The 26,433-nt window shown below is 40.3% G+C and overlaps 2 protein-coding genes and 1 long non-coding RNA gene across 4 annotated transcripts; 1 reads left to right on the top strand and 2 right to left on the bottom strand.

The window, feature by feature from the left end:
- Positions 1–1,605: 1,605 nt before the first annotated feature.
- On the bottom strand, positions 1,606–11,953 carry LOC112848301 (uncharacterized). 2 transcript variants are annotated; one of them, XR_003222351.1, is made up of 3 exons: positions 11,898–11,953; positions 4,063–4,196; positions 1,606–3,875 (listed from the first exon to the last, which is right to left on the bottom strand). It is a non-coding gene; the product is annotated as an uncharacterized LOC112848301 (long non-coding RNA). The 2 variants fall into 2 exon arrangements; XR_003222350.1 differs by having other exon boundaries at positions 4,063–4,247; positions 11,898–11,941.
- An 8,543-nt stretch (positions 11,954–20,496) lies between these two features.
- LOC102078153 (uncharacterized) lies at positions 20,497–22,308 on the top strand. The gene is made up of 3 exons (XM_025896824.1): positions 20,497–20,916; positions 21,156–21,291; positions 21,374–22,308. Exons 1-3 carry the CDS (start codon positions 20,645–20,647, stop codon positions 22,124–22,126), a joined length of 1,161 nt encoding a protein of 386 aa, XP_025752609.1. The 5' UTR covers positions 20,497–20,644; the 3' UTR covers positions 22,127–22,308.
- Positions 22,309–22,691: 383 nt separating this feature from the next.
- LOC109204540 (uncharacterized) lies at positions 22,692–24,591 on the bottom strand. The gene is made up of 3 exons (XM_025896825.1): positions 24,531–24,591; positions 24,379–24,458; positions 22,692–23,836 (listed from the first exon to the last, which is right to left on the bottom strand). The coding sequence occupies exons 1-3, from the start codon at positions 24,531–24,533 to the stop codon at positions 22,873–22,875; spliced, it is 1,047 nt and encodes a 348-aa protein (XP_025752610.1). The 5' UTR covers positions 24,534–24,591; the 3' UTR covers positions 22,692–22,872.
- Positions 24,592–26,433: the final 1,842 nt, after the last annotated feature.

Here is a 26,433-nt window from a genome sequence, read left to right as displayed (position 1 = left end):
TGTTCATGTGATGATGCTGTGGTGTTTCTGAACATACTAGATTTAGAAGCTGTAGCAGCGTAATGTCTCAGGTTGTGAAAATCTGTCCGTTCACAATGAAACTGACACAGATTAGGAGGATGCAATAAAGACTTTCTTTCAACATTGCCGTTATCTGTGTGTACAACCGAAAGAGAAAACAAAACCAAAGGTTTGGCATAAAGTCTGATAAGAACAGACTGATAAACAGAGTTTAATGGGAGACTTTCTCATTGTTTAAAGAATGAATGGTGTTTGTTGTTTTCTCAGAATCACTTATAACATGTGCTCTGTGCTCCACATCAGACATATGAGATTTCACTTTGAATTAAATGTAAATAAATAATAAGTCTGACTATTGAAGCTGCAACAGATTTTGTATTATGTAATGATGTCAAAATAATCTAGACATAATAAATAGTTGGTGGGAAAAGGATAAAGATAAACTATTGTGTATATTGACATTATGTTTATCTATTAGTTTGATATTTTTGGTAGCACTAATTATCTATATCTTCATGAACACACTGCATGATGACCATCAAGAAGTTTTATGATGAGTGTGGAGGTAAGAAGAAGACTAAGATCCATCGGGATTTAGATCTTCTTCTTTTGACTGTATTCTCTGGGCGGTCACCAGATCTGCCTCCATCTCACATTATCATCTGTCACAGCAACCCTGCATGTCTTCCTTCACTACATCCATAAAATGTTCAGCCACATTTTTTTTAGGTAAGTTGTAGTTCCTGGTAACAATACCATGATTTGATTATTGAGAAGTGAGAAGAAAAGCAGAAACCATAAAACATTAGATAAACAAACAACAGAGAGATGAGATGTGGGCATGTAAAAGGTAAACACAGGGCTTAAAGCAATAAAATAGGATCAGAAAGTCAAGGCTTGCTGAAAGATTAATAATGCACAATATGACGTTTGTATAGTTTACAGAATGTAAAAGACATTTGTTAGAGCAATAAAACCATATTCTATGTATTTGTGTATGTAAATGTCACCTAAATATTTCTCTTTGTTGGGTAAATATTGTTACAGCTTATAAAATAATCCTACAGGAGGCCACGTGTGTTTTTATATGATTGGACCAGATTAAGATCAGGGCCGAGACAAAGTCCAGGTTTGTAGAGTGTTTCAGTGACTCAGCCACATGTATCCACACTATATAAAACCACTGAAGGTAGGTTATCAAGATGCATGAAGGGATGGACGCTGCTGTGATAGTGAGTAGCTCTTATTGTGTTCAAATTCAAGTTTTGCATCAGATTATGCATATAAAATAATGTTATGAAATATTAATATGATTTGTAATATGGTGAAGTTCTATTGCGTGTTTTGGGGATTGTGTGATAACATTAAAAGAGTAAGATTGGTTCTCCTCAGTCCCCTCTGTGAATTTATTCCTATACTTCCTCAGATTTCTTCAATTTGTCCACGCTAACATATGTTTAATCTCATCTGTCTCATTTTACTACAGAAAAAGAGAGCTACTTTTATACATTAGTAATTGTGAAAAAATTTTTTCCTGAAAACATTTCAAAATTCACCTTTTAAATATTTATGATACCAGCAAACAACAAGACACTGAGAATCAGAATACTTTAATAATCACAGGGGCAAATATTATGTTCAGCATAGACAAGATATTTCAAGTGAAAATAATCCAGGTGTCAAAAGAGGAATTATAAAGTTTGAATGATTTTTTGGTGTGTCCTGGTCGAATAGGGTTGCCAACTCCCTGAAAAATAAATAAGGGACACCTCGTGGCCAGAGCCGGGTAACCCAGTTGTCTTCACCCTTCCCAGTGTGGTGAATTTTGTAGCTCTTTTTTTTGTGTGTGTGTGAAATTAGTTTTTTAACCATTTGACTTGAATTTGATTTAAGTAGATGCATATTCTTTGTGATATGACCATATAGGAAACAAATGATCATTTAGCCATTTATTTTTAGCTCAAAATGACAACATTAACACAATAAAACAGAACTCTTTCTTAAACAGAAGCCTGTCATGCTTAACTTTTGAGAATATAAGTAAATCTTTCTTTAAAAGAACTCTGTCCTGCTTAACTTAAAATTATATAAATGAATAGAAAACAATAAAACGAAAAACATTCTTGTAACTGTGCACATATAGTGCATTTAGTGCAATTGGCTTCAGTTGAGGCATTATTTCAGCTTTTCTAATGCTAATCAGCTGCTGCCGTTTGTAAACCCGCTTGTTCCCATGATTACGCATCATAACTCATCATCATTATTCATCTATGTATTACTTTTATGTATTAGTCATCTATTTGTTGTAATCATCTATCCTTGCCGTTGTTTATTACACAAAATATATTATCACACTTCTGGCCACATAGCGCTGATATTCACTGCACATGCCCATATTAACCTTAACCAGAGGGTTTAAAAAAAACAAACCAGTGTTTACATACCATATCTGCTTCTGCCGTGGCCTGGTGGACAAAAAAATTGGTTAAGGGTTCCCCGAGCTTTCACGCCCCTCATGTTCTTCATGTGCCCACCATTAGAAGCATGTTGCTTGAGGTCAGTCAGTCCACCATGGCCTATGGAAAAAGTGTGCCGGCACACAGTGCAGTGCGCTTTATAGGTGTTATCGTGCACTTTTTCCAGCCAGGTGTTTTACTTTTCCCATTCCTCCCTGTACTTTTGCAGCCTTTTTTTCTTTCTCTGAGGGGAACAAACATTGCTGGTCTAATGCTGGGCTTACACTGTGCGATTTTTGGCCCATTTTGAACCAATTTTTGAGTCGTGCGACCGTTTTGGTGATCGGCCCGATTTTGGCCTTCATCATGCATCGTGCAGTATACGTGGGGCAACGAGAAGCGATTAACACCTCATGACCAGCCCCGATCATCAATCACTTGTGAGGATGTCACCGCAGCCGCTCACACTGCTCACGCGCAAACACGTAAACGGCGGTGAAAAAGACGGAGCAGCACGGCTGTGCAGCGTGTGATCTGGACACAAGCGATGGAGGCACAACTTGTAGAACTTTGGAAAGCTCATCCGAGCCTTTTTGATGTGGCATCACAAAATTATCACGACCACAACAACCGTGAAAATAGTTGGATTTACATTGCTGCTCAATCACAGCTGCCTGATCAATATCTTTCTTTAGCAATTTAGTGCGTGTCTGTGTGAGTGAAAGACACAGAGGGAGAGCGAGCGACAGAATTTCTGTTATAACCTTCATTTTATGGAGGCACAGTGTGAGCACTCAGGTCGCATCAGAGCATCGGGCGGTATAGTGTGAGACCCTGCATCGTGACCTACCAACTTATAACTCCTGCGAGTCAATCGTGCAGTTTGAAAATCGCACAGTGTATGCCCAGCTTTAGGTGTACTGTCGTCCGAGACTTGCACCGCAGTGTCTGCGTTTGTTTCCCTGTTGGCCATGCTTCTTGTTGTGGTCATCTGTTGTCTTCCGGTATTTTCTCCGTAAGCAACCTTTCCTCGACCAATGAGATAAGCGGTAATCTGAATTGTCATACTCGAATTGTCATAAGTGTGCTGTCAGCTCATTGGTCACAAAGCAGGAGAGGGGCTGGGAATTATGTTTTCAAACAAAGCTTTAATTCCATTAACATTTATAGACTACTTTTGAGTCTCACTGTATTACGGGACAAAGTGCGTCCCTTATTAGCTCAATACGGGACGTGTACTTTTGTTTCTAAATACGGGACGATTCCGTTTTTTAAGGGAACCCTATGGTCGAATGAGTCTTTTGTTAATCGTGTTCCTGTGGCTGTCCAGCACAGGATGGTGCGAAGGATTGTACAGTACTGACTGTAACCGTGACAACATGCTCCTTCCTGAAACTTCTGAAGAATAGAGAGAGAGAAAGAAACAAGTGAATACAAGGCTTTGCATTTCTGAGGAAATGGAAACAAATAAGGTGGCATTTTGAAAAAATGTGTTTGCAAATGGAAAACTTCATTCATTAAATATTTAACAGTATACTGAAAAGTTGTTTTTTTCTTCAAGCTGAAATGTTTTAATAGAGCTAACCTGAGCAGTGAGGTCCAGATTTTTTAAATGTAGTTTTAAACTGCTGGTAACTAAGACTGATTTTGTCCTGTCATATTCAGATGTATCCATCGGTGTTGTTGCTGTTGGCTCTGCAGGTTCTGTCCTCAGCGAGTCTTCATGACATTGATAACACCATAGAGCAGAGAAATGGTAAACAAAAATTTCTGTTCTATTAATTTTAAATTCCATTCCTTAAATGTCTGAAAGATGAAATGTCTTATAGACCAAAAAACATCACATCAAAACTCTTTTAAAAGAGGATTTATAGTAAAAAGAAGCCCATATCCTTCATACATGTTCTCTTTAGGTCTTAAGACCTCAGATATACAACATCCACTCTATTAACAATATGCCCTTCACTTGTGTAACATATGTTAGTATTTGCAAGAATATATGTATTATCATGTGTAATAAAAAAAAAAATCCCCTCTCGCCCTGTCTATCCTTCAAGCTCAGGTCCTCTACCAGAGGCCTGGGAGCTTGAGGGTCCTGGACAGTACCTTAGCTGTTCCTAGGACTGCGCTCTTCTGGACAGAGATCTCCAATGTTGTTCCTGGGATCTGCTGGAGCCACTCGCCTAGCTTGGGAGTCACTGTACCTAGTGCTCTGATTACCACTGGGACCACTGTTACCTTCACCCTCCACATCTTCTCAAACTCTTCTCTGAGCCCTTGGTATTTCTCAAGCTTCTTGTGTTCCTTCTTCCAGATGTTGCTGTCATTCGGAACTGCTACATGTATCACGCCGTCTTCTTCTGTTTGTCTAGCACCACTACGGTTGGGTAGCCACCACCAGTTTGTCCGTCTGTATCTGGAAGTCCCACAGGATCTTAGCTCGGTCATTCTCCACCACCCTTGGGGGCGTCTTCCATTTCGACCTCAGGACTTCCAGGCCATACTCGGCACAGATGTTTCTGTATACTATGCTGGCCACTTGGTTATGGCGTTCCATGTATGCCCTGCCTGCTAGCATCTTGCACCCTGCTGTTAGGTGTGGGATTGTCTCAGGGGTATCTTTACATAGCCTGCACCTGAGGTCTTGCCTGGTGTGGTAGACCCCAGCCTTCTGCAGTCTCGGCTGACTGCTCGGTCTACCAGTAGCTGGTGTTTTGCGCCTCTGGTATTCTTGCCCATCCCTTTCTGTGCCCCGCTCATGTATTGACCCATGTGCCTGTTCATCTTAGCCGCTATGATGCCTGACAGGAGCTTCCATGTGGTACTGAGACAGGTTATTGGCCGGTAGTTGGATGGCCTTGAGTATCAGGACTGTCCGGCCTTCGGTTAGCCATTCTGGATGTCTCTCGTCAACTAGCAGCTGGTTCATTTGTGCTGCCAGACGCTTGTGGAGTGCATTCAGCTTCTTCAGTCAGTAGACGTGTACCATGTTGGGGCCTGGTGCTGTCCAGCTCTTCATACTGGCAACCCTTTCTTGGATGTCTGCACTGTGATGGTTACTAGGCCCTGTTCGGGGAGGTTGCTGTGGTCTGCTCTCAGATCCACTAGCCACTGAGCATTGCTTTTATGGGTTGCATCTTTCTCCCATATGCTCTTCCATTATTGCTCCACCTCCAGCCTTGGTGGTGCTGTTCTCATATTGTTCCCCTGAGAGTACACCTTGGATGGTTCTGTCGAGAACAGCTGGTTTATTTTCCTGCTTTCGATCTCTCTGGTGTACCTCTTCAAGCGACTGGCCAAGGCTGTGAGTCTTTGCTTGGCAGTTTCCAAGGCACCAGGTATGGACAGCTTGCTGTACTTCTTAGGCACCTTCTTTGTCACACCATTCTGCAGCTCCGATAGTTGGCTAACCTCCCCCTGTGCTACCTTGATCTTAGCCTCTAGTCTTTCTCCATGGAGGGTAGGTAGGTATCGTCTGTAGTGTAGTCCAGGTTTCAAGCTTTGCTGTATATATATATATATATATATATATATATATACCATGCATGGAGGGTTTCACCCCAAGTCCAGCACCCTGAGGCTGTATGCTAAGCGGAAGGAAGGGGGCCGGGGACTGGTGAGTGTCAGCACCACAGTCCAGGATGAGACAAGAAACATCCACGAATACATCACGAAGATGGCCCCAACTGACAGCGTGCTCAGTGAATACCTCAGGCAGCAGAAACCCAAGAAAGAGGAGGAAGGCGAGGAACCATCATGGAAGGACAGGCCCCTGCACGGTATGTACCACCGGCAGATAGAGGAGGTGGCTGATATCCAGAAATCCTACCAGTGGCTGGACAAAGCTGGACTGAAAGACAGCACAGAGGCACTAATCATGGCAGCACAAGAACAAGCTCTGAGTACAAGATCCATAGAGGCTGGGGTCTATCACACCAGGCAAGACCCCAGGTGCAGACTGTGTAAAGATGCCCCTGAGACAATCCCGCACCTAACAGCAGGGTGCAAGATGCTAGCAGGCAAGGCATACATGGAGCGCCATAACCAAGTGGCTGGCATAGTGTACAGGAACATCTGTGCCGAGTATAACCTGGAAGTCCCGAGGTCAAAATGGGAGATGCCCCCAAGGGTGGTGGAGAATGACCGAGCTAAGATCCTGTGGGACTTCCAGATGCAGACGGACAAAATGGTGGTGGCTAACCAACCGGACATAGTGGTGGTAGACAAACAGAAGAAGACGGCTGTAGTGATCGATGTAGCGGTTCCGAATGACAGCAATATCAGGAAGAAGGAACACGAGAAGCTGGAGAAATACCAAGGGCTCAGAGAAGAGCTCGAGAGGATGTGGAGGGTGAAGGTGACGGTGGTCCCCGTGGTAATCGGAGCACTAGGTGCGGTGACTCCCAAGCTAGGCGAGTGGCTCCAGCAGATCCCGGGAACAACATCGGAGATCTCTGTCCAGAAGAGCGCAGTCCTGGGAACAGCTAAGATACTGCGCAGGACCCTCAAGCTCCCAGGCCTCTGGTAGAGGACCCGAGCTTGAAGGATAAACCGCCCGCAGGGGCGTGCTGGGTGTTTTTGTGTGTATATATATATATATGTGGACCTGATATGTTTAATATGCTGCTGAGAATATAACCCAGAAAAAGCGTATAGTATAGCTTTTATTTTGGAAAGAGCCATTTCTCTGTAATAAACTCTCTTTTCCAAAGATGAGTGATTCCTAGATCAGATAGATTTATTTTATTTTTTAATTATTTTGTTGTTTCAGCAACATTAAATTTAAAAACCGTACTTTTGAGTTAAAATATATATTTATAATTTTAATAAATCCATCCATCCATTCGCTTCCGCTTATCCTTTTCAGGGTCGCGGGGGGCGCTGGAGCCTATCCCAGCTGTCATAGGGCGAGAGGCGGGGTACACCCTGGACAGGTCGCCAGTCTGTCGCAGGGCCAACACACAGGGACAGACAACCATTCACACTCACATTCACACCTAGTGACAATTTCGATTATCCAATTAACCTATCCCCACAAGCTGCATGTCTTTTTCAATTTTAATATATGACAAATTAAAAAGGCATGAGCATTTTTTTGTATCGAAAAAATATCGAACCGTGACACCAAAGTATCGAACCGAACCGAACGGTGAATTTTGTGTATCGTTGCACCCCTATTATATATATATTCAGACAGTAAGACAAAGATTGAGAGGAAGGACAATTTAAATGCACGAGGTAAAGGGAGACATGGGACAATGAGACACAGGTAGGAAGATTAAGGCCACCAATTCAGACACAAGAGAAAATAACTAACAAAAAAGCTAAACAGAGAACTGAAAACTCACACTGAACAGCAAACACTGGGTAACAGTAGATCAGTAAATCAAAATACAGAAAAAAAGAACACAAGGAACTAACTCAGATAACAAACTCCATCACACCGAACTGGAACTTACATATAACATATGATGGAGGAATATCTCAGGAGTTAGCAACCTAAAGACGAAAGGGTGATCAATAAACTGAAATATATTACCAGAATGATAAAAACCAAGCCACGAGCTCAATGTTTTTTTCTTTCTCCTTTTCTTTCTTTTCTTCACTGGTGAACTCAGATGCAACTGGGAGTCCTGGGAAATCGGCTAACAGATCGATGCTAACAGACCAACCTCTTCTTAGTGTTACTAAGTTCAGACAGAGGAGGCCAGTTCATTCTTCTTCCTTTAAGACTACCATTGACACCAACCTGGAGTGGATCACCTTTAAACGTTCTATTATCAACACTGCTGTCTCAATTTACAACAGAAATTTTGATCGCACTGATTATGTCTGCAAATACAAGTGTGACACAGGCTTTTATACCCCCAAAGAGGGTCCTTATTGTTTCTTTGCTCGCAAAAACAGATTTCACAGAGTATATCCCTTTGAGTTACTCGTCAACAGAGACAACTTTGAGATCCTGGAGTGGAAGGATAATTCGTCTGGTAAGGTGCCCAAGAATTCAGTCTCGACCTGTCCAGGGGAACAAATATATGTAGGAATGAACAAATATGGACTTGGGAATGTGTCCACTAAAGAAAAGGCCTTCTACCTGCCCTGGAAGGGTAAAGTATATACGTACACATCCTACAAGGTCCTGACCACCAATGAAAATATAGTCAGCCAACAGATTGACGATGTCAGGTACAACATTGACAACACTAAAATTCTCCATTATCCTCCTGAGGTCATGCGTCAAACAACCATCAGCAACTATGAATGTCAACCAGTAGTGAAAACAAGTTCCATCTCAAAGACGTCTGAGGTGGAGCACAGGTGGGACACTTATTCTTCTGTTGCAGTTACTGTTAGTACAAGCATTAAAATTGGTATCCCTACTGTCTTCGAAAAAAAAATTGAGATCAGCACTGAGGTGTCGTTTGCATTCACCCAAGGAACAACTATGACAGAGAGCTTTACTGATACTGTATCTGTGGAGGTCACTGTGCCACCAAACCAATCCTGTGTCATTAATATGCTCCGGTACAAATACAAAGTCGACATCCCATTCACAGGACGCCTCAGACGCACTTACGGTAATGGGAACATCCGAATAACATCCATTACTGGGAAATATAATGGCATTCAGGTGGGAGAAGTCCGGGCTGTGGTGAATCGATGTGAACCTCTGGATGGATCTAAGCCTTGTCCATGAAATCAACAAACCTCAGTATGATGTCTGGTGATGTCTAATGTGTTTTTAGCCATCAAACTCCTCTTCTTGTTGAATTTGAATGAAATTATTCTAGCTGCATTACAGTAGAAGAATGTAATTAAACAGAAAATGGATACAAGTATACAATCTTATATTTAGCACTTAATTATGATAATATGTATTAGCAGATAATGAAGTGTCACTGAATGTCAACTTAACTGACCTTAAAATGTCAGTTTCAATAAAACTGTGTCTAAACTAATAAATCTAGTAGTAAACTAGTCTTAGAATTTTTTATTATAAAAATAAATTTTCAGTTTAACTTTTTAAATGTGATCTTTAATCATATGTACACTGATAGTGATAGCAGTGATGATGATGATGTGGGTGGTGGTGACGCAGATGATGTATTTGCCTATGACGTCTGTATCATATAAAACTCACTGTATGTATTCTATTGATGGTTTTTTGCTATTCATTTTTAATGTTCCTTGATTTTAATGTTAATATAAAGCACTTTGACATGTCTCAAACATAAAATTGTGCTACATAAATAAACCTGCCTTGCCTCAAAGGTATATTTCCATATAAATGTTGTGGACTTCAGTGTTATGAGTAATATCGGTATTTAATTCAACTACAAACTTTTCTGATGGAGATTGAAGAAGCTAAAAAAACAAGAACATTTACCTGTACCCTTGCCTGTGCTTAAAGGCACTGTTATTACGGAAAATCTGAACAACAGTAAATCAATTTAAGTTCTGTTGTTGTGATTTGTCACTAAAGAAATAAAATAGAATCTAAGTGAATTTTTGATGCTGTCCATTTGCAGGAAAATTATAAATAATCATATATAATGAATATATGAAGTAACACGAAGTATTTCAGTGTAAGCCTTGACTGTTTTGGAAAAACAGTAAAACAGTCTCACTTTTACATCTTCAACGACATTTACATTTACATTACAAAAGCTTTTCATTAATGTAGCTGCTGTGGTGAGCAGTTAATGATGTTTCAGTGCCATCTGCTGGATTAACTGAAAATACTCAAGAAGGAAACCAGGTATAAGAAAAGTTTTCATAATTTTTTGTGAAGAATCAAAAACTGATGTAGTGATCACACCACTGAAAGCTTTTTCTTGGTAAGTCGCCATGTAATTATTTATTAGTACTGAGCACATGGCCAAGGGAGAGAGTGTGGCTCTTCATTTACTTTGTCACATTACCTTTTCCTTTAATTTTGAGGCCACAGTTTCTTTTGTGTCATGTTTGATACTTTAGGCTTCTGATAGGTAATTTTATTTTGAGTCTGATTTAAAGCTAAGAGGGTCACAGTGTTTCATGAATGACCAATTTCTTGAATATGACATCAAATACCACAGTCCAGCAAAGAAAAAAATTATCATCATAATTATTCTTGCAGCTTCATAAAAACTAAGCAGGTAGAGCAAAGTTCCCAATTTGTATGTGTTCAAACATCAGTCCGGGTATTTAATAAAATTTAATTATTTTATAAAATAAAATTTAATTTCATTGTTTTTATACAGCCTAAAATCACAACAACTGTTACCTCAACGCGATTTATATTGTAAGGTAAAAACCCTAAAATAATACAAAAGAGAAAACCCTGACAATTACATATTCCCTTTAAGCAAGCACTTTGGTGACAGTGAGATGGAAAAACTCCCATTTAACAGGACTTAAAGTTTAAAACATAATCAATATTATAATATTATTGAAGTACTTTGTTTAAAAAAAGCAGTTTTTTAAATTTATTTATTTAAATTATAACAGAACATTTGGTGCATTTTTATTTCTTTTGGGAATAAATTTGGAATATTAAGTTTTTCTTTACAGATTAACTTGTATATACACATGATTACAACTCTGTTATTATGTCTTTTGTGGGCAAGGCTGTGCAGAAGTTAGGTGAGCACACCTTTCTACCACAGCACGGACCTCTAATTCAGATTTAAGCAGGAGATCAGCAATTCCGGTGCCTCAAGGTAAATTGATGATCCAAGGGCGAATTTGTAGTGTTCAGTGTGTTGCAGCCTTTAGACTGACGTATCCTGGTCTTTAACCCTTTAAGACCTACCATAGAACCAAGTCCGCCAGAGCTTATATTATATTTTTACATGCTGTAGTGCCATTTTTGGGAGCATTTCAAGTTGATAAACATCAATACAACCATTATAGCCCAAATTTTAATAATATGTATGTATTAAGTGCATAGTAATTACATAAATTGCTAAAAAAGTGCAATAAACTACAAAAAAACTGACAATCGTTTTTGTTTTTTTAACATATATTTCTAGTTTAAATTTAGAGAGAGAAATTTAAGAGGCTTATGCCTCAAAACTGTAAATACAAAAAAGTTGCACAAAATAGTTTCCCACCAAAGGAAATTTATTTTGAGTGTCTTCATAGTTTTATTTTTGAAATAATAAAAATATAAAACACCAATTTTTATATACTGCAGGAAAAACGAAAATAAATATTATAATGAAAATTTGCAAAAAAAACAGCATGTGCATCAAAATAAACTATTTCCAGCAGTGCAATTTGACTTCTAAGCATCCCAGAAACAATACAGAAAGTCATAAAGTCAAACATATCTTCAGCAATAAGTGAACAGTCTGCTTGTTTTGCAGTTTTATATTTAGATTAATTACATTTTCAAAACCTGTTTCAACATTTACTGTGAAGTAAAAAGTTACTCACCATCATAAGTGTAAGTTGCTAAGTCTGTCTAGGTCTGACGTGTGTCTGACTGCAGACCAATATCTTATTTTGGACTCTGACCAATCAACAGGTGGGTGAAAGCAGAGATCAATAACATGTTACAGTGTGTTTGTGCTTGTGTCACGTTGCATTTATTACATTTCCCAATATGTCTGTGAAGGTTCTCAGTCATTCAGGTCATTGTAGTCTAAGGAGCTTGGAAAGAAAAGCGTCTGGACTTCTTCAAGTTGCTTCAAGACGTTTCAGCTCTCATCCGAGAAGCTTCTTCAGTTCTAAGGTCAAATGGTGGAGAGTCCCAGATTTAAGCCCTATTGGAGTGTCCCCCAAGAAGGATGCCCACTCACATTTGGGCCTTTTGACCTCAGGAAATCACATGATAGGGTGGGGCTAGGTTTTACAGCGGGTTCACCCGAAACCTTGGCTGATTGTGACCTACACCCGTTTTCACACCTTGTCTCGTGTGATTAGGTAGAGGATCAACAGGGGGTTCATGTCCCTCTTAGGGGGACACTCTCATAGGGCTTTAATGGGACTCTCCACCATTTGACCTTAGAACTGAAGAAGCTTCAAGCCAGACACTTTTCTTTTCAAGCTCCTTAGACTACCTTTCCCAGTGAGTGTTCACATTTTTGACATACATGAGGAGGTGACTGCTGGTCTTCGCTGGATCGTTGTCTACCACGCGTCAGTGAGAGTCAAGCTACAGCTCAAGATAAGTCAAGTGTCTTTTGTGAATATCGTACTCATTCCTGTTTCCTTATCTACAGACCCCTGGATTACCTTTCCCGTGTGAATCTGTGTGTCAAGTGTGAAGAAAGGAACTGCAGTCGTGTATGTGGAGAGTTGGAGAGCGAGTGATTCCCCCCTTGGATTTCCCTGGAGCCCCGTCCCTCATATTGTTGTATATAGCACTGCCCTGCACTCTCTGTATATACACCTGGTGAACTCTGTAAATAAATCCTTGTGTTCAGCTGATTCAGGAGTCCTGCATTTGAGTCCCCTGCATTGAACCTTAACAAAAACAACTTGATGATTGCAAATCCTGGTCTAAAATCTACATCATCTACCATTAATGGTGACTTCACAGATAAGCAAGTTACCTGAGTTAGCTGAACAAGCGGAACTGTGAGCTGATAACAATCAAATGATCCCTGATGATCATTTCCAAAAGGACTTTAAAACTCTGACAGGTCAGTTTTTCACTTCAGCTCAGGCCATCTTACATAACCTGAGGGCTTGAAGGCAGCTGGTTTGTAAAAGTGTTAGAGTTCAGTGTGGTATTTGTGCATTCGGTGATCAACTATGTTCACTTATGATGGTTGTCTGAAGTTACCTGTTACACATATTAAACAGCTCAGAAAAACACCGACTCTAAAGGGGTTTAACGAGAGAATAATGGAGCTCGCTATCTGCCATTAATCCACCAATTACAGATTCTGGTACGCTCAGTTATTTGTGCTGTAAAAGAGGTAAATACACTCCAGTGTTTCTGGTAACATTAGTGTAGGATGATAGCTACATTAATTGAGTGCAACATTAAACTCTCCACTCCTCATGTCCCCTTTTTGGGGTTAATAACATTTTTTAAACTGCATTGTTTGTGCCTATCTGTGTGTGTGTGTGTGTCTGTGTGTGTGTCTGTGTGTGTGTGTGCCTGATCCTTGGACTATTGTGTAAGCCTTTTTCCTCTCTCTCTTCTGTTCCCTGTATTTGCTATTTTGCCTGTTTACATTGGTTTCATCATTTGATCTCTTTTTGTTGACCTTTTGCCAAGTAGCAAAGATTTGAGTTTCAGGCTTTCATTTACTAACGTGGGTCCTCGTCTCCCGTCAGTCAACCATCAGTCACAATGAGGTGAAAAAACCTGAACAATGAATTAATGTTGGAGCAGAAATCAAGACTCAGATAAGGCAACATTTTTCCAGTCACCCAGTACTATGCAATGTCTCAGTTTCCTGTTCTTAAATAGCAAGCGTGACACCCAGTGTGGTCATCTGCTGCAGCCCACCTGCTTCAAGTTTTGACATGTGTTCAGAGATGCTCTTCTGCAAACCTTGGCTGTAACAAACAGTTATTCAGTTACTGATGCTTTCCTATCAACTAGAAGCTGTCTGATCATTGTCATTTTTGCCAAATGCTGCTCACTGCCCTTTACACATGAATTTATTTTTCATTTCAAATGACAGATTTTATCTGTCTTTTTGAGTGCAATAGTTTCTTACTCTCATCACGCACGTTTGCTATTGTTTCCAGAAGCCCTGGTCTTGTATATGCAATTTTATTTAGCATCCAATTGAATTTGCATGTGATCATGATCAGCCTAGAGGCTAATAATATGGTGACAAAAGGAAATGTATTAAGACCACTCTGTCGTTATAATGCACAGGTTAAATAAGTGGTGTCAAAATTACTTTAGCTGAACAGTTACAGCTCAGTTTGATCTCTGGTTGGCCGAACCAGTAGAAAGGTTACATAATAACCTGCCTTTCTTTTTCCTGTAAAGTGGGACACAGACTAATGAAGTCCAAATAAGCTTTCAAATTACATTTTTAATGTGCATGTGACTGAACGGCCACAGTTCGTCAGACTGAAGGACTGCCTCTCCGACACTGTCATCAGCAGCACCGGAGCTCCACAGGGAACAGTGCTCTCTCCAGTCCTGTTTACCCTGTACACTTCTGACTTCTGTTACAACACGGAGTCATGCCACATGCAGAAGTTTTCGGACGACACTGCAATTGTGGGCTGTATCAGGGACGGGCAGGAGGAGGAATACAGGAGCCTGGTGGAGGACTTTGTGCAATGGTGCAGACTCAACCACCTACAACTCAACACTGCTAAGACCAAGGAAATGGTGGTGGATTTCAGGAAGTCTAAGCATGCCCTGCTGCCAGTCACCATCGAGGGGGTCAATGTGGAGGTGGTGAACACATACAAGTACCTGGGAATACATCTAGACGATAAACTGGACTGGTCAGCCAACACTGCAGCAATCTACAAGAAGGGGCAGAGCAGGCTGTACTTCCTGAGGAGGCTGCGGTCCTTCAATGTCTGCAGCAAGCTCCTCAGGATGTTTTACCAGTCTGTTGTTGCCAGCGTCCTCTTCTATGCTGTGGCATGCTGGGGAGGAAGCACTAAGAAGAGGGATGCTGGGCGACTAGACAGGCTGGTAAGGAAAGCTGGCTCTGTTGTGGGAGCTGAACTGGAGTGTATCACTTCAGTATCAGACAAAAGGACTATGAACAAGATACTCAACATCCTGGACAATGACTGTCATCCACTTCACACCACTATCATACAGCAGAAGAGCTTGATCAGCTGGAGACTGCGCTCCCTGACATGCGCAACAGACAGACTCAGGAAGTCATTTGTACCCAGGGCCATACAACTTTACAATGCTTCACTTAAGGGAAAAGGAGAGTTGGTCTTCTCTGCATAGTCTATCTGCACCGCCACCCTCTAATACATTCACAGGACTTATCTGCCCATATTGTGTATTGTACCTTATCCCTGCACTGCTGCTAGAACTCTTATACTACTATGTTTACTTGCACTAATGCTATTACTCTTATACTAGCCTACTGTTATTCTGTTTTATCTTATTTGCCAATATATTTATACTTGAACTGTTATATTACCATGCGTACACTTTATTCTGTTTTATCTTATTTGCCCATATATTTATACTAGAACTGTTATATTACCATGTTTACATTTTTTTATTGTTGACCAATGATTGTATCTGACTTGCACTGATGCCATAATTCTTATACTACTGCTGGTTAGTTTTTATATTATTTGCCCATATATTTATATTAGAACTGTTAAATTACTGTGCTTACATTTTATTGTACATGTTGACATATGCACACATTTACTGTTGGTCACTAGATTTTAACCTTGCACTGTTGCACCATTGCATTATTATCCTGACACACACCTCAAACAGGACTGCATCCCCAGTACATTATACGCTTTGCTACTGTTGATTTAGATTGATTTAGATTTAGATTGATTTAGATTTAGTAATGTTGTTTTGTTGATTGTTGTGTATCATCCTGGTACATTGTAGTGAATGCTGTGTGTGTGGTGTTCTTAAGCTGCTGGAACCTTGAATTTCCCCTTGGGGATTAATAAAGTATCTATCTATCTATCTATCTTAAAAACACAAATAAGCACAACAACCACATGCATTACAGATAATGGAAACAGAAAACCTACAAACCTTAGTTTTGTAGTTTTTGGAACAAAAGCAAATATGTGTATTTATTATTTATTATTCAAACCTCCATACTATTTTTTCTGGTGATGTTCACATTAAATCGCTGCATTCGAAATCCAACTTGATATTAAACAGCAAAGGCAAAAGTACTCATTATGCAAAATGTCAGATTATACAGTCAGTGTCCATTACGTACTCCATTACAGTTATTGGTCCATAAATGTTTACGTTCTAAAGTTGAAGCTTTAGCTGTTTTCGGAGACAGAGACAGAGACAGAATGCACTTTCACTGAATTTGAGAGAAGAGAAGTCAATAATTTCAGTTCAGTAGGTAAAAGCATAAATCAATGAGATGTTGAAGGAGTTTATCTTTGAGCTTATGTTGTGGTTTTGGATAGATTGACCACTTTAACTATAATTTTACGTCTTTAAATATTTTTTCAGTGCTGTAACCACATAATTTAGGTTTGACAGCATTTCAGCAGGTAATAGCAGATGGCATGAGCATAAACTGAGCCTGCGATGTTGATGGAGATCCAGTAAAATTCAGATAAATTATCCTCTATAAACATTAATACAAATTGTAAACCACTTTTGATCCCATGAGATGGCGGTTAAAGCCGTGTATGGTGAAGCGAGATCGATCAACTGTAGACCAGACAACAAACGATGGAGGCCCAGAAAAGTACAATCAAACGATGAGTTTATTGACAACGGAGAACAACCGTCAGCATATGTCTTATTTGCTCTGACAAAAATACACTGAGTTCTGGTTTTATAGCATAGAGGATCACACCCCCACATACACGTCAATACAGGTCAAAAATACATTATGTCCAGTCATTGTTTACAGACAAGGGTACATCTTGTACATCTCTAATAACTATAAACAGACATATAACTTCTCTTTTTGATAACACCTTCCTTTTAAGGTAATAACTTCAAGCTTCAGGGCCTCTAAGGGCTAATAATGGACCCTTGTCCTCAATCACTAAGTAGACTGAATTGGCGCAGGTCTCAAATAAGAAGCAGAAGACACTTGGGCCTTCGCTCAGGCCTGCTACTAGATTTATGTGTATTGTAAGCATGCATGGAATTAACCTGCTATGTTCTCATCTTCCCTCAACATGTATCACCTGGACACTCTCACCAGTGAAGCTTAAAACCCTCTTGGATGGAACATCAACTCTAAACAAGCACAGATATGCAATGTGTATAAAATGAACTAAACCTGTGAATAGAATGAATGTGATGACAAACATATTCAATGCAATATGAACCCTGTAAACAATATTACTGATAAAATAATACTCTAAAACATGTTATTAATACATTTATCATAAGGCAGATTATATGGCAGCAATAAAAGAATCTCTAAATCCCAACAATGGGTTTAACCGCCCATACACGGCCATACATTAATGGCATTAATGGCCCTCAGGTCATGTGCCATCCTGTTTTCCTGTCCCGTGTTTTTCCACTGGCAAAATAGGTGTGTTCCAAGATGAGTGTGAAGGCTCAAGCACACCTACTTTCCATAGGCCTTCAATGGTTTCTGCAATCCCTTCCTCAGCTTCCGGCTTGTGTCTGTACTGTGGTCTGTTAATTGGCGCCTCTGACTTCAGCTGAAACAGGACAGGCGAACAGGTAGCGAGGCCAACATCAGTGGGCCCCGTAGACCACAGAGTGTCAGGCAGTTGTGAAAGCGCGGCGACTGCATCAGGGTGGTCAGTTTTCTCCCAGCCATGTGATCTTGAGATTTCCTGGTGTTCTAGAACCACCGCGTCGTTAGACAGACAGGTGATTCGGTACGTTTTGCACTTTGGCACGTACCATACATTTGGAATCTGAGTGCTTTGCCACCAAGCGTTATCCAGCGCCCGCTTGACCATTGGTCCCATTTCTCTTGCCTGATGACCTACATGGACCGCCAACGTGAGATGAGGGGCTGACTCTGATCCCATCTCGTACCAAGGCAGTTGTTCGTCCGTCAATTTCACAGCCGCTGCTACTCCTTCCGGTCCGACATAGATATTGTGGCAACGCACGTTCCAAATTTGACCTTCAAGGTCAGATTGAAAGTTTTCTCGGTACATGTCATCATCGTCACTGTCATAAAAAAGAGTGACGTGGTAAGGATCGCGCGGCGGGGTGTAGACGGCCAGGCTCATTATCCAGGGTTTCCACAGCTGATATTGTCTGAGAATCCCGTCTTCTACTAGCCTTCCCCAGTAAATGTCGGCTGTAGCTTGTCCAGAGGTTTGCACCAGGTATTGGTTCTTTGAATGTGTCCCCAGGCACGGGAACTCTTTTCCTCCTGGAAGAGTAACGGTAAGTCCATCTGCAGAACACATGATAGTTTCACGAGCAGATCCCTGCCCATGAGATTTACAGGCACTTGTGGGGACACCACGTATCGGTGTTTCAAAGTCAGTGCTGGATCAGTTAGTGGCAGAGTCATAGGAACCCCGGAAAAACCCACCACACTCACAGTGTGGTTGGAGAGTGTTGCACTGTTTGGTGTGGCTCTCAGTGTTGAGTAAGTTGCTCCAGTGTCCACCAGGAAGGTCAGTTGTGTTCCTTCCATGACAGCATGGGAAGATCCATGCTGACGGTGTGGAGTAATTATCTCCCCACGCGTGTGTTCAAATACAATCATTGTGTTGACCCAACCCTTCTGGACTATTCTGGTTTTGTACTCTTCCTCAATATTTGAATCCGTAACAAAATGTAAATATTTAAACAACATTTATATATCTTAACATTTAGATATCTTGACCTCAACTTTCTTAATGTAGGTCCCATGGAGTAAAAGAAATACTGTTGTAATTTTGTAAATCAAAGGAAGCAAAAGAGATATTTTCTGAAACATTTTGGAGATTCATGTCAGAGAATACATTTCTGAATAAATTTTGGTCAAAATTTTAGTTTTCTTTATTTTGTAACTGAAGAAGTCATTATGGATTCCTGGTACAAACAGGTATATTATATGCTTTATTTCTCTGATGCTTCAAATGGCATTAGCAGAGCATAAGCTTATAAATGCATATGTATGTAGGACAGAGAGTCAGCAGGAGGCAGCAACTGACTAGAAAACTCCAGCTTCTTGTCAGAAATGAATTTTCTTCCCTCATACGCATGTGTTTATGCTTCCTGACTATAATATCTGTAAATATTCAAAGATTTTGTGTGTAAGTAAGTAACTAAGTAAAACTTTATTTATATAGCACCTTTATAGATAAAAGATCACAAAGTGCTTCACACATGGATAAGAAAATATAAAACAAAACAGACAACAGTTAACAAAATGCACTTCTAAAAAGATGTTTTTAGTTGTTTTTTTAAAAGAAGCTACTGAGTCCAGAGATCTTAAGCTCAGTGGGAGTGAGTTCCACAGTCTGGGAGCCACAGTGACAAAAGTTCTGTCTCCCTTAGTTCTCAGCCTTCTATGATGAATGACAAGTAGACCCTCATTACATGACCTACGAGACCTGCTGGGGACAAAAGGCTGTAGAAGTTCAGTGATGTAGGCAGCAGCTTGTCCATGAAGAGTTCTATAAGTCAGTACCAGAATCTTGAAATGGACTCTGAATTCGCTTGTGCAGTTTCATGTAAATGGTTTAAGTTTTCTATCCATTGTTCATATAATGCTATTTATATACACAACTGTCATATTTATATTGTCCTACAGTATGACAGAGTAGTACGGTGGCCTCTAGAGACAAAGCACGTACAAACTCCAAAACACAACGGAAGTGCTCCAGGACGCTAGGGGCAGTGTTGAGCTTTTTTTTTAACCTAGTGACTACACAAGCCAGGTAGTACCAATGACTGGAATTGGTGTGTGCTACTAACAGGTAAATGAACATTATTTTAAATTATTTGAATATATATGAATGTGGTTGTTCTATCTTTGCAGGTGTTTTCCGCCGGTATCTAACTCCATGGCTGTATCCAGCCGCATTTTAAGGCCGATTGCGTCACAGCGACACGATGAAGGCTGTCCCATTTGACCCTGTGCACAAGAAAATGCTAACTTCCTGGTTTGAGACCGGATGTGGGGTTGTACATTTCCGGTAGCTTTATTTTCCCGTCAGTCGCTACTGCGGAGGTGGACTTCAAAATGATGTCTAACAAACAGAAACGGAAAGATCACTTTAAATTACAAAGAGCAGAAGGTGGGACCGGTCACCATTGCTGTGTCCCGCTGTGTACTGCTGGGGGGAGATTTAACAAGATGTTAAGTTTCCACTCTGTTCCCAAAGATTCTGAATTGCGAGCACAATGGCTGATAAAAATCAGAAGGGACGGCTTCACAGTTACAACCAGGTTTAGAGTGTGTAGTCGGCATTTTGAGACAGGAGAGATCTTCGTGTCTTCCTCTGGTAAGCGTTGTCTTCAGCCGAAAGCTGTTCCCTCCTTATTCCACTGGAATAATTTTTCAAAAAAGACGGAGCGACCCGGAGTTTGGGAGCGCCGACCTCGACCTGTTGATACCGTGGCTATGGCAACCGTAGATTACAACACAGAGGATGAAAACGACGTGTCTGATATGCCCATTACTGGTTGTACTGAGTCTGCTCCAGCCTCCATTCCCCTGATTGAAGACCACGACTATGCAGCAAGTCCTTTGATTGTGGTAGACCGCATTAAATATGAAACTATGTCACGGGAGATTGAGGAGCTTAGACGGCAGCTTGAGTCGTATCATTTGACGCAGGGATTTGGACTGCAGCGATTTGCCACATCACCTGAGGACATTCGGTACTATACAAGGTAAGAAATCCTGAAGTTTTCAACTAGTGACCCATGACCTTAATAATATTACCACACAAATGTGCATTTTAACACAAGGCTGGAGTTGGTTTTCGTTTCTATCCTCATCATTTTAAAAATATTAATGTAACTTACCTCTGATATGTATTAAATTGACCAATAGAAAGTTGTAATGTCATCTGAAATTTAGCAATAGCTGCAGATAAAAAACTATATTAACATCCACCATTTAAATGCAGATTTCCGTCATATGAGCATTTGATGGCCTTTTGGAATCTAATCCAAGAGGCAACAAGCAGGATGGTGAGGGTCACCAGTGGTCAGAAGAGCCTTTCCACCAGCACATCCACCGAGAGCCCTGTAAACAGACCAACTGTAAGTTCTACACAATTACTACCTGCTTGATCTGTGTGTGTTGCACATTTTTGTGACTGCAGCAATTTTTTTTCTCTTCCAGAAATTGTTGCCAATTGATGAGCTCTTCTTGTTCCTGAATTATCTGGCAACCGGCTGTACGCAAAGGGAGCTTTGTCACAAGTTTAACATCCACAGAGCTATAGTGAGTAGAATACTTGTGTCATGGTCCAACTTTTTGTACACTTTGCTTGGATCTGTCTCCATCTGGATGGCACCTGGCAGAGTGAGAGCAAACTGCCCCGCGGATTTTAGTGGGACTTATAAAAATACCCAGGTCATTCTGGACTGTACTGAAATGAGATGCCAAACACCCTCCTCCCTTCTGCTCCAGAGCGAGGTATTTTCAACTTACAAGTCGCACTCCACTTTCAAAGCGCTTATTGGCATGTCCCCCCATGGAGCATTGACATTTGTCTCAGCACTTTTTGAAGGCTCCATCAGTGACAAGGAGATTTTCCGGCACTCTGGCATCACCTCCCTCCTGACACCTGAGATGGATATAATGGTGGACAAAGGGTTTCTGGTAGATGAGCTAGTGCCTGGGAAAGTCCATCGCCCAGCCTTTTTGTCCAAGCAAGCTCAAATGTCAGAGTTGGATGTCCTTAGAACCCAGTCCATTGCACGTCTGAGGGTCCACGTGGAGAGGCTCATCAGGAGGGTTAAAGAAAACAAACTTTTTGACACTGTCATCCCTCTCTCCATTTCTGGGAGTATAAACCAAATGTTTACTGTTGCATGTCTCTTCACAAATTATCAATACGGACCACTGGTCAAAAAATGGGTGGTTGATTAAAAGTTTGAAATGTGTGTAGTGTAGTGTATTTAGTGGGAGAAGTAGCCAGTTTTGGGAGAATACTTTACAATTGTATTTAGTTACTGAATACTTAATTCTTGCCTTTAAATGTATTTTGTAGCACATTCCATTACTTTGTCTAGTCAGAATACTGTATTCTGAATACTTTGAATATCTTTAGAATATTGTTATTATTTTAAATTCATGTATTTAGTTACTCTCCAAGAACTTAAGTAGCAAATTTTGTTACTTAAGTAAAATTGATCAACAGCTAACACACCCTCTTTCCTGGATAAAGTTAAATAATAAATCACTTGATGTTTTACTGTTACTCTGCAAATAAAACTGCCTTACTTTAACCGCATTGTCTATTGCACTGTTCTGTGTGCTTCTTATTGACTGCAATAGATTTTCTAAAGCTACTAAATACTGTTTCTCTGGAATTCTGAAATTCTGAAAATAAAAAACACAGATTTCAAATTATCAACTTTATTTAACATACTTTGAGTTTTACAACAGTAAGGATATCAGATTCCTTTCTACCAAAAAACCCCCCCATGTTTTGAACACAAACACTGCTGATATTAATACTAACACAAAACTCGTCTGTGTGAACTCTTCACCAAACCTACTTTTATTAACAGCTTTCTATTTTGATCAAAACAAAACAACAAGCAAATAATACAATGGCCCTTGCCCACCATGTAAGTTTATGACATTAAAGTCAGGAATGACAAGCTGCCCATTTATGACACTGCAAGGTATTTGTCCATGTACACGTGGAAATAGAACATATCTATCTTAGGCTTCATTGTCTCCATCAAACCCTCATCCCTCTGTATTCTTTGTATGAAGACATCTTCTTGAGTGGAGACTACAAAATCACACCAACTCATACCTGTAGTTAGCAGCTGGCCCTGAACTTGCCAATAATAGGCATGTGTTGGTTTAAGCTGCAATGTCCCTCTGCTGACCTTGAGGTAAGGTGCATCTACATAACTTTTAATGTTTGGACATTTCATTTCTACTAGGCCAAACGGAGGTTGCTCCAAGGGGTCAAAAATGATACCATCGGGTGATGCACCAATCCACGGTGCATCTGGGTGCACCACAAATCCACATTTGTAGTGGTTCACTCGTTTTATCTGACAGTATTCCCAGATCGCATCTGCCTCTAACTCTAAACCCCTCTTCATAGGGCCTGTCTGGTGAGTACCTTTTAAGATGCGTTCAGCCAGCAGCTCTTCAGAGGGTTTGCTCACATGACAGATCTCTCTAAAACGAGATGCAGTCACTCGTGGTCTCCGTACATTATACCAATCGGCACACTCACTCTGCTCTCGCGTAGCACATTCTATGCTCTGGGACATTTCCAGCGTCACCTCCAGACTTTTCATGTGCAGCTGTTGCTTCCTGGAACAGACAAACATGCACTCTGATGGTTTCAGTCTGTAGTCCTGCAGTGGCAATGATGGTGGAGGTGAAGCATTATGAAGAGTCTGCGCTTTCTCTTTGGATGGTTGCTGATAAGAAAGTGGACTTCCTTGTTGCACCTTGCCAAAACTTGACTCCACAAGTGGGATATCGTCACTTATTCCCATGGTACAAATCATCGGCCGGTCAGCATCAGAGAAAGTTTGGTACACTTCAGATACCCGCAGAACCGAGAGGTCAGGAAGGTCCCCGTAAAGGCCTTTGTACAGTTTGCTCCTGGATGTTACAGAAAACACACACACACAAACATTTTAAATTTAAGGGAAATCTACTACAATTACAGGTACAATAATAGCAATGTATGTATGTATGTATGTGTGTATATATATATATATATACACACACACACACACACACACACACACATATTTTACAAATGAACATTATGACTAATGATTAGAGGTTTGAAATTCGAAAAACACTTCCTGAATGATATGTAACAAAAAAGCATAATAATTTTAAACAGATTTTCAGTTTTCAGCTTAGAATTCAGATAGAATATCATGATGTCATAGTGCCACTGGGGGACAAGAAGTCAATTTTCTTATTCATTACAGTTGCCATGGCAGATCAAAACTTTAAATTTATAAATACTGAAACAAGTCATTTTTATTAGTTGCTAGGCCCTAAAACTCACTATATTACCACTAGAATCTGCTTTTTAACAATAATTAGTTTCCCCCCATTATGTATTAAATATTATTGCCCTAACGAATGTTGTGATGATATCTGAAACCTCATCAGTAGCAAGCACTTACCGCACTCCCTCTGTGGTCTTTCTTGTTTTGGGTTTGGCTGAGAGCACAGCCATCTTCTCAACAGGGCCAGGCTTTATCCCCTATTACAATATGGAAAAAATTAATTATAAAATATAAAGTTACATTAAAAATATTGCGATGATTGCACTCACCATAACTCTGGGCTTATGCCACTGTTGTTCACCTTCAGTGCAGCTCAATATCGGGGGAACGACTTGGCCTTTCAACTGCGAATAGTGTGCAGATTGAAACAGAAGAGCAACACAATGGTTGCACAGAGCTTTTCCAGCCTTGCACGTGCAGGAGAAGTGCAGCAGTTGCACAGGCAGCGAATCTTTTAGGACCACCTACAAAGTACAATATTTCAATGTACTTAATGTCATCACTTAATATCCTTAGAAAGTATTATCCATGTTTGCCCGATGCATTTTTTTCTGAACACCTCCCTGATATGACAGCCTGACATGACCCTATGATACATTATGCACTATATACACTAAACACAATTTCACACTGTCTCTTTTTCATGATCATACGCTGAGTTTGTGAGATTTCTCTGTTTTCCTCATAGACCTGAAGCACTCTGCCCTGACCACCACCTCTCCTGAGCCCTGATCTTTGTCAGACACTGTAGAAAAAAAACAATATCAGTAAAGTTAGTAATAGAATAACGTGTTAGTTGGTAAGTATAAGCATATAAACTGTAATAGAAACATATATAGACCCTTGAAGCAGACATTCTCATAAAAAAAATCAAATAATTGTTGTTTACATCACTCAATGCAAGCAGAACTGCATTATTAGTATTTCCGAAGGATATGTTGTGACTTACCTTCAAAATTATACAGATACTGACAAATATAAAATTTGAATCCCTTTTCTCTTTTGTTCTGAGGCGCGGGGGAAGAAATATCGACAAGTCGATGAACATCATTTACAGTTATATTGGGTAAATGACCAAGACATCTAGAGAAATGTAAATCGCCGCTTAATTCATTCATTTGGTTAACTTGTTTTGGACCGTAAACAAGGCGCGAAAAGGACACCGGAAATAAAGCTCCCCACAGGAGTTTCCGCACCGGAAGTAGCATATGCTAACGTGCACATAGTCAATTCAAAGGCTGCTCGAAATGCAGCGGCCGAAGAGTAAACTTTTAAAAGTAAGTACTGAATATTATGTCACTTATTTATTTGCAAATGTTTAATAATGAAGAACATTAAAACATTACTGTTGGTCACATGTCGGCAAAGTTATGTGACATTAGCGATGTTTGTACTAACTTGGTTTTAAAGCCTTTACTTTCAAATATACGCCGTTCAATAGTCGGCCTTAATCTTACAGAGATGTGATGATTTTATGGATAATTAAAGTCAGTCATATATCCACAAACACTACAAGCTGAAAGTCAGTGATGCTGCTCGGTTTGCAGTCCTGAATATGACGGCACAAGCAGGATTCACTGCACTGTTAATGTTAGCTATGTTATATTGCTGCCTCTGTTTGGTGGTGTCGAGCCAAACGGACTTTAACGTGTGTTTGAACGAGCTGACGGTTCACTCGTTAAGCTGAAAGAAAGATGCTTTAATCACAGGAGTCACACGTGTGTCCACTGGACCATCTGGGAACTCTTCTTGTTTAGCACTCATAATAACACAAACACTAAATCCTCCTTCTCTTGTGCTGTTTTGTAGCAGTGTGTACACCTGAGACTGTCACCTGTCTGTCTGTCCTGCACTCTCTCTCTGTTTCTTTCTCTCTGATTGTGTAATAAAAGTATGAACATGTATTTATAAGTTACACTTGTGTTTGAATCCTGCAGCTGATCACACATTTGATTTCCATGTGTGACAACTGCAAGTGTCCAGAGTGAGGACAGACTGAGGGACCCACTGCTGCACATCATCTGTGAGGCTTTGCACTAGAGCAGGGCGATATGACCAAAAATATTTATCACGATATACATTTGAAAATTTGCGATAACGATATAACTGACGATATAATTGATACTAGACAAAATACTTTACAACTCCACAACTTTATTAGTGCAAAAAACC

Source organism: Oreochromis niloticus, linkage group LG12 (assembly GCF_001858045.2).
Source record: "Oreochromis niloticus isolate F11D_XX linkage group LG12, O_niloticus_UMD_NMBU, whole genome shotgun sequence".
Classification (NCBI taxonomy): Eukaryota; Metazoa; Chordata; class Actinopteri; order Cichliformes; family Cichlidae; genus Oreochromis; species Oreochromis niloticus.
This window is presented reverse-complemented; position numbering and strand designations above follow the sequence as displayed.

Bases quoted from the DNA above. Each gene is read 5' to 3' on its own strand.
- LOC102078153 (XM_025896824.1), top strand. From the start codon at position 20,645: ATGGCAACCGTAGATTACAACACAGAGGATGAAAACGACGTGTCTGAT. The intron at 20,917-21,155 runs GTAAGAAATCCT...ATTTAAATGCAG, and splicing joins GACATTCGGTACTATACAAG to ATTTCCGTCATATGAGCATT. The intron at 21,292-21,373 runs GTAAGTTCTACA...TTTCTCTTCCAG, and splicing joins GCCCTGTAAACAGACCAACT to AAATTGTTGCCAATTGATGA.
- LOC109204540 (XM_025896825.1), bottom strand. The intron at 23,837-24,378 runs GTAAGTGCTTGC...TGTAACATCCAG, and splicing joins AAGACCACAGAGGGAGTGCG to GAGCAAACTGTACAAAGGCC.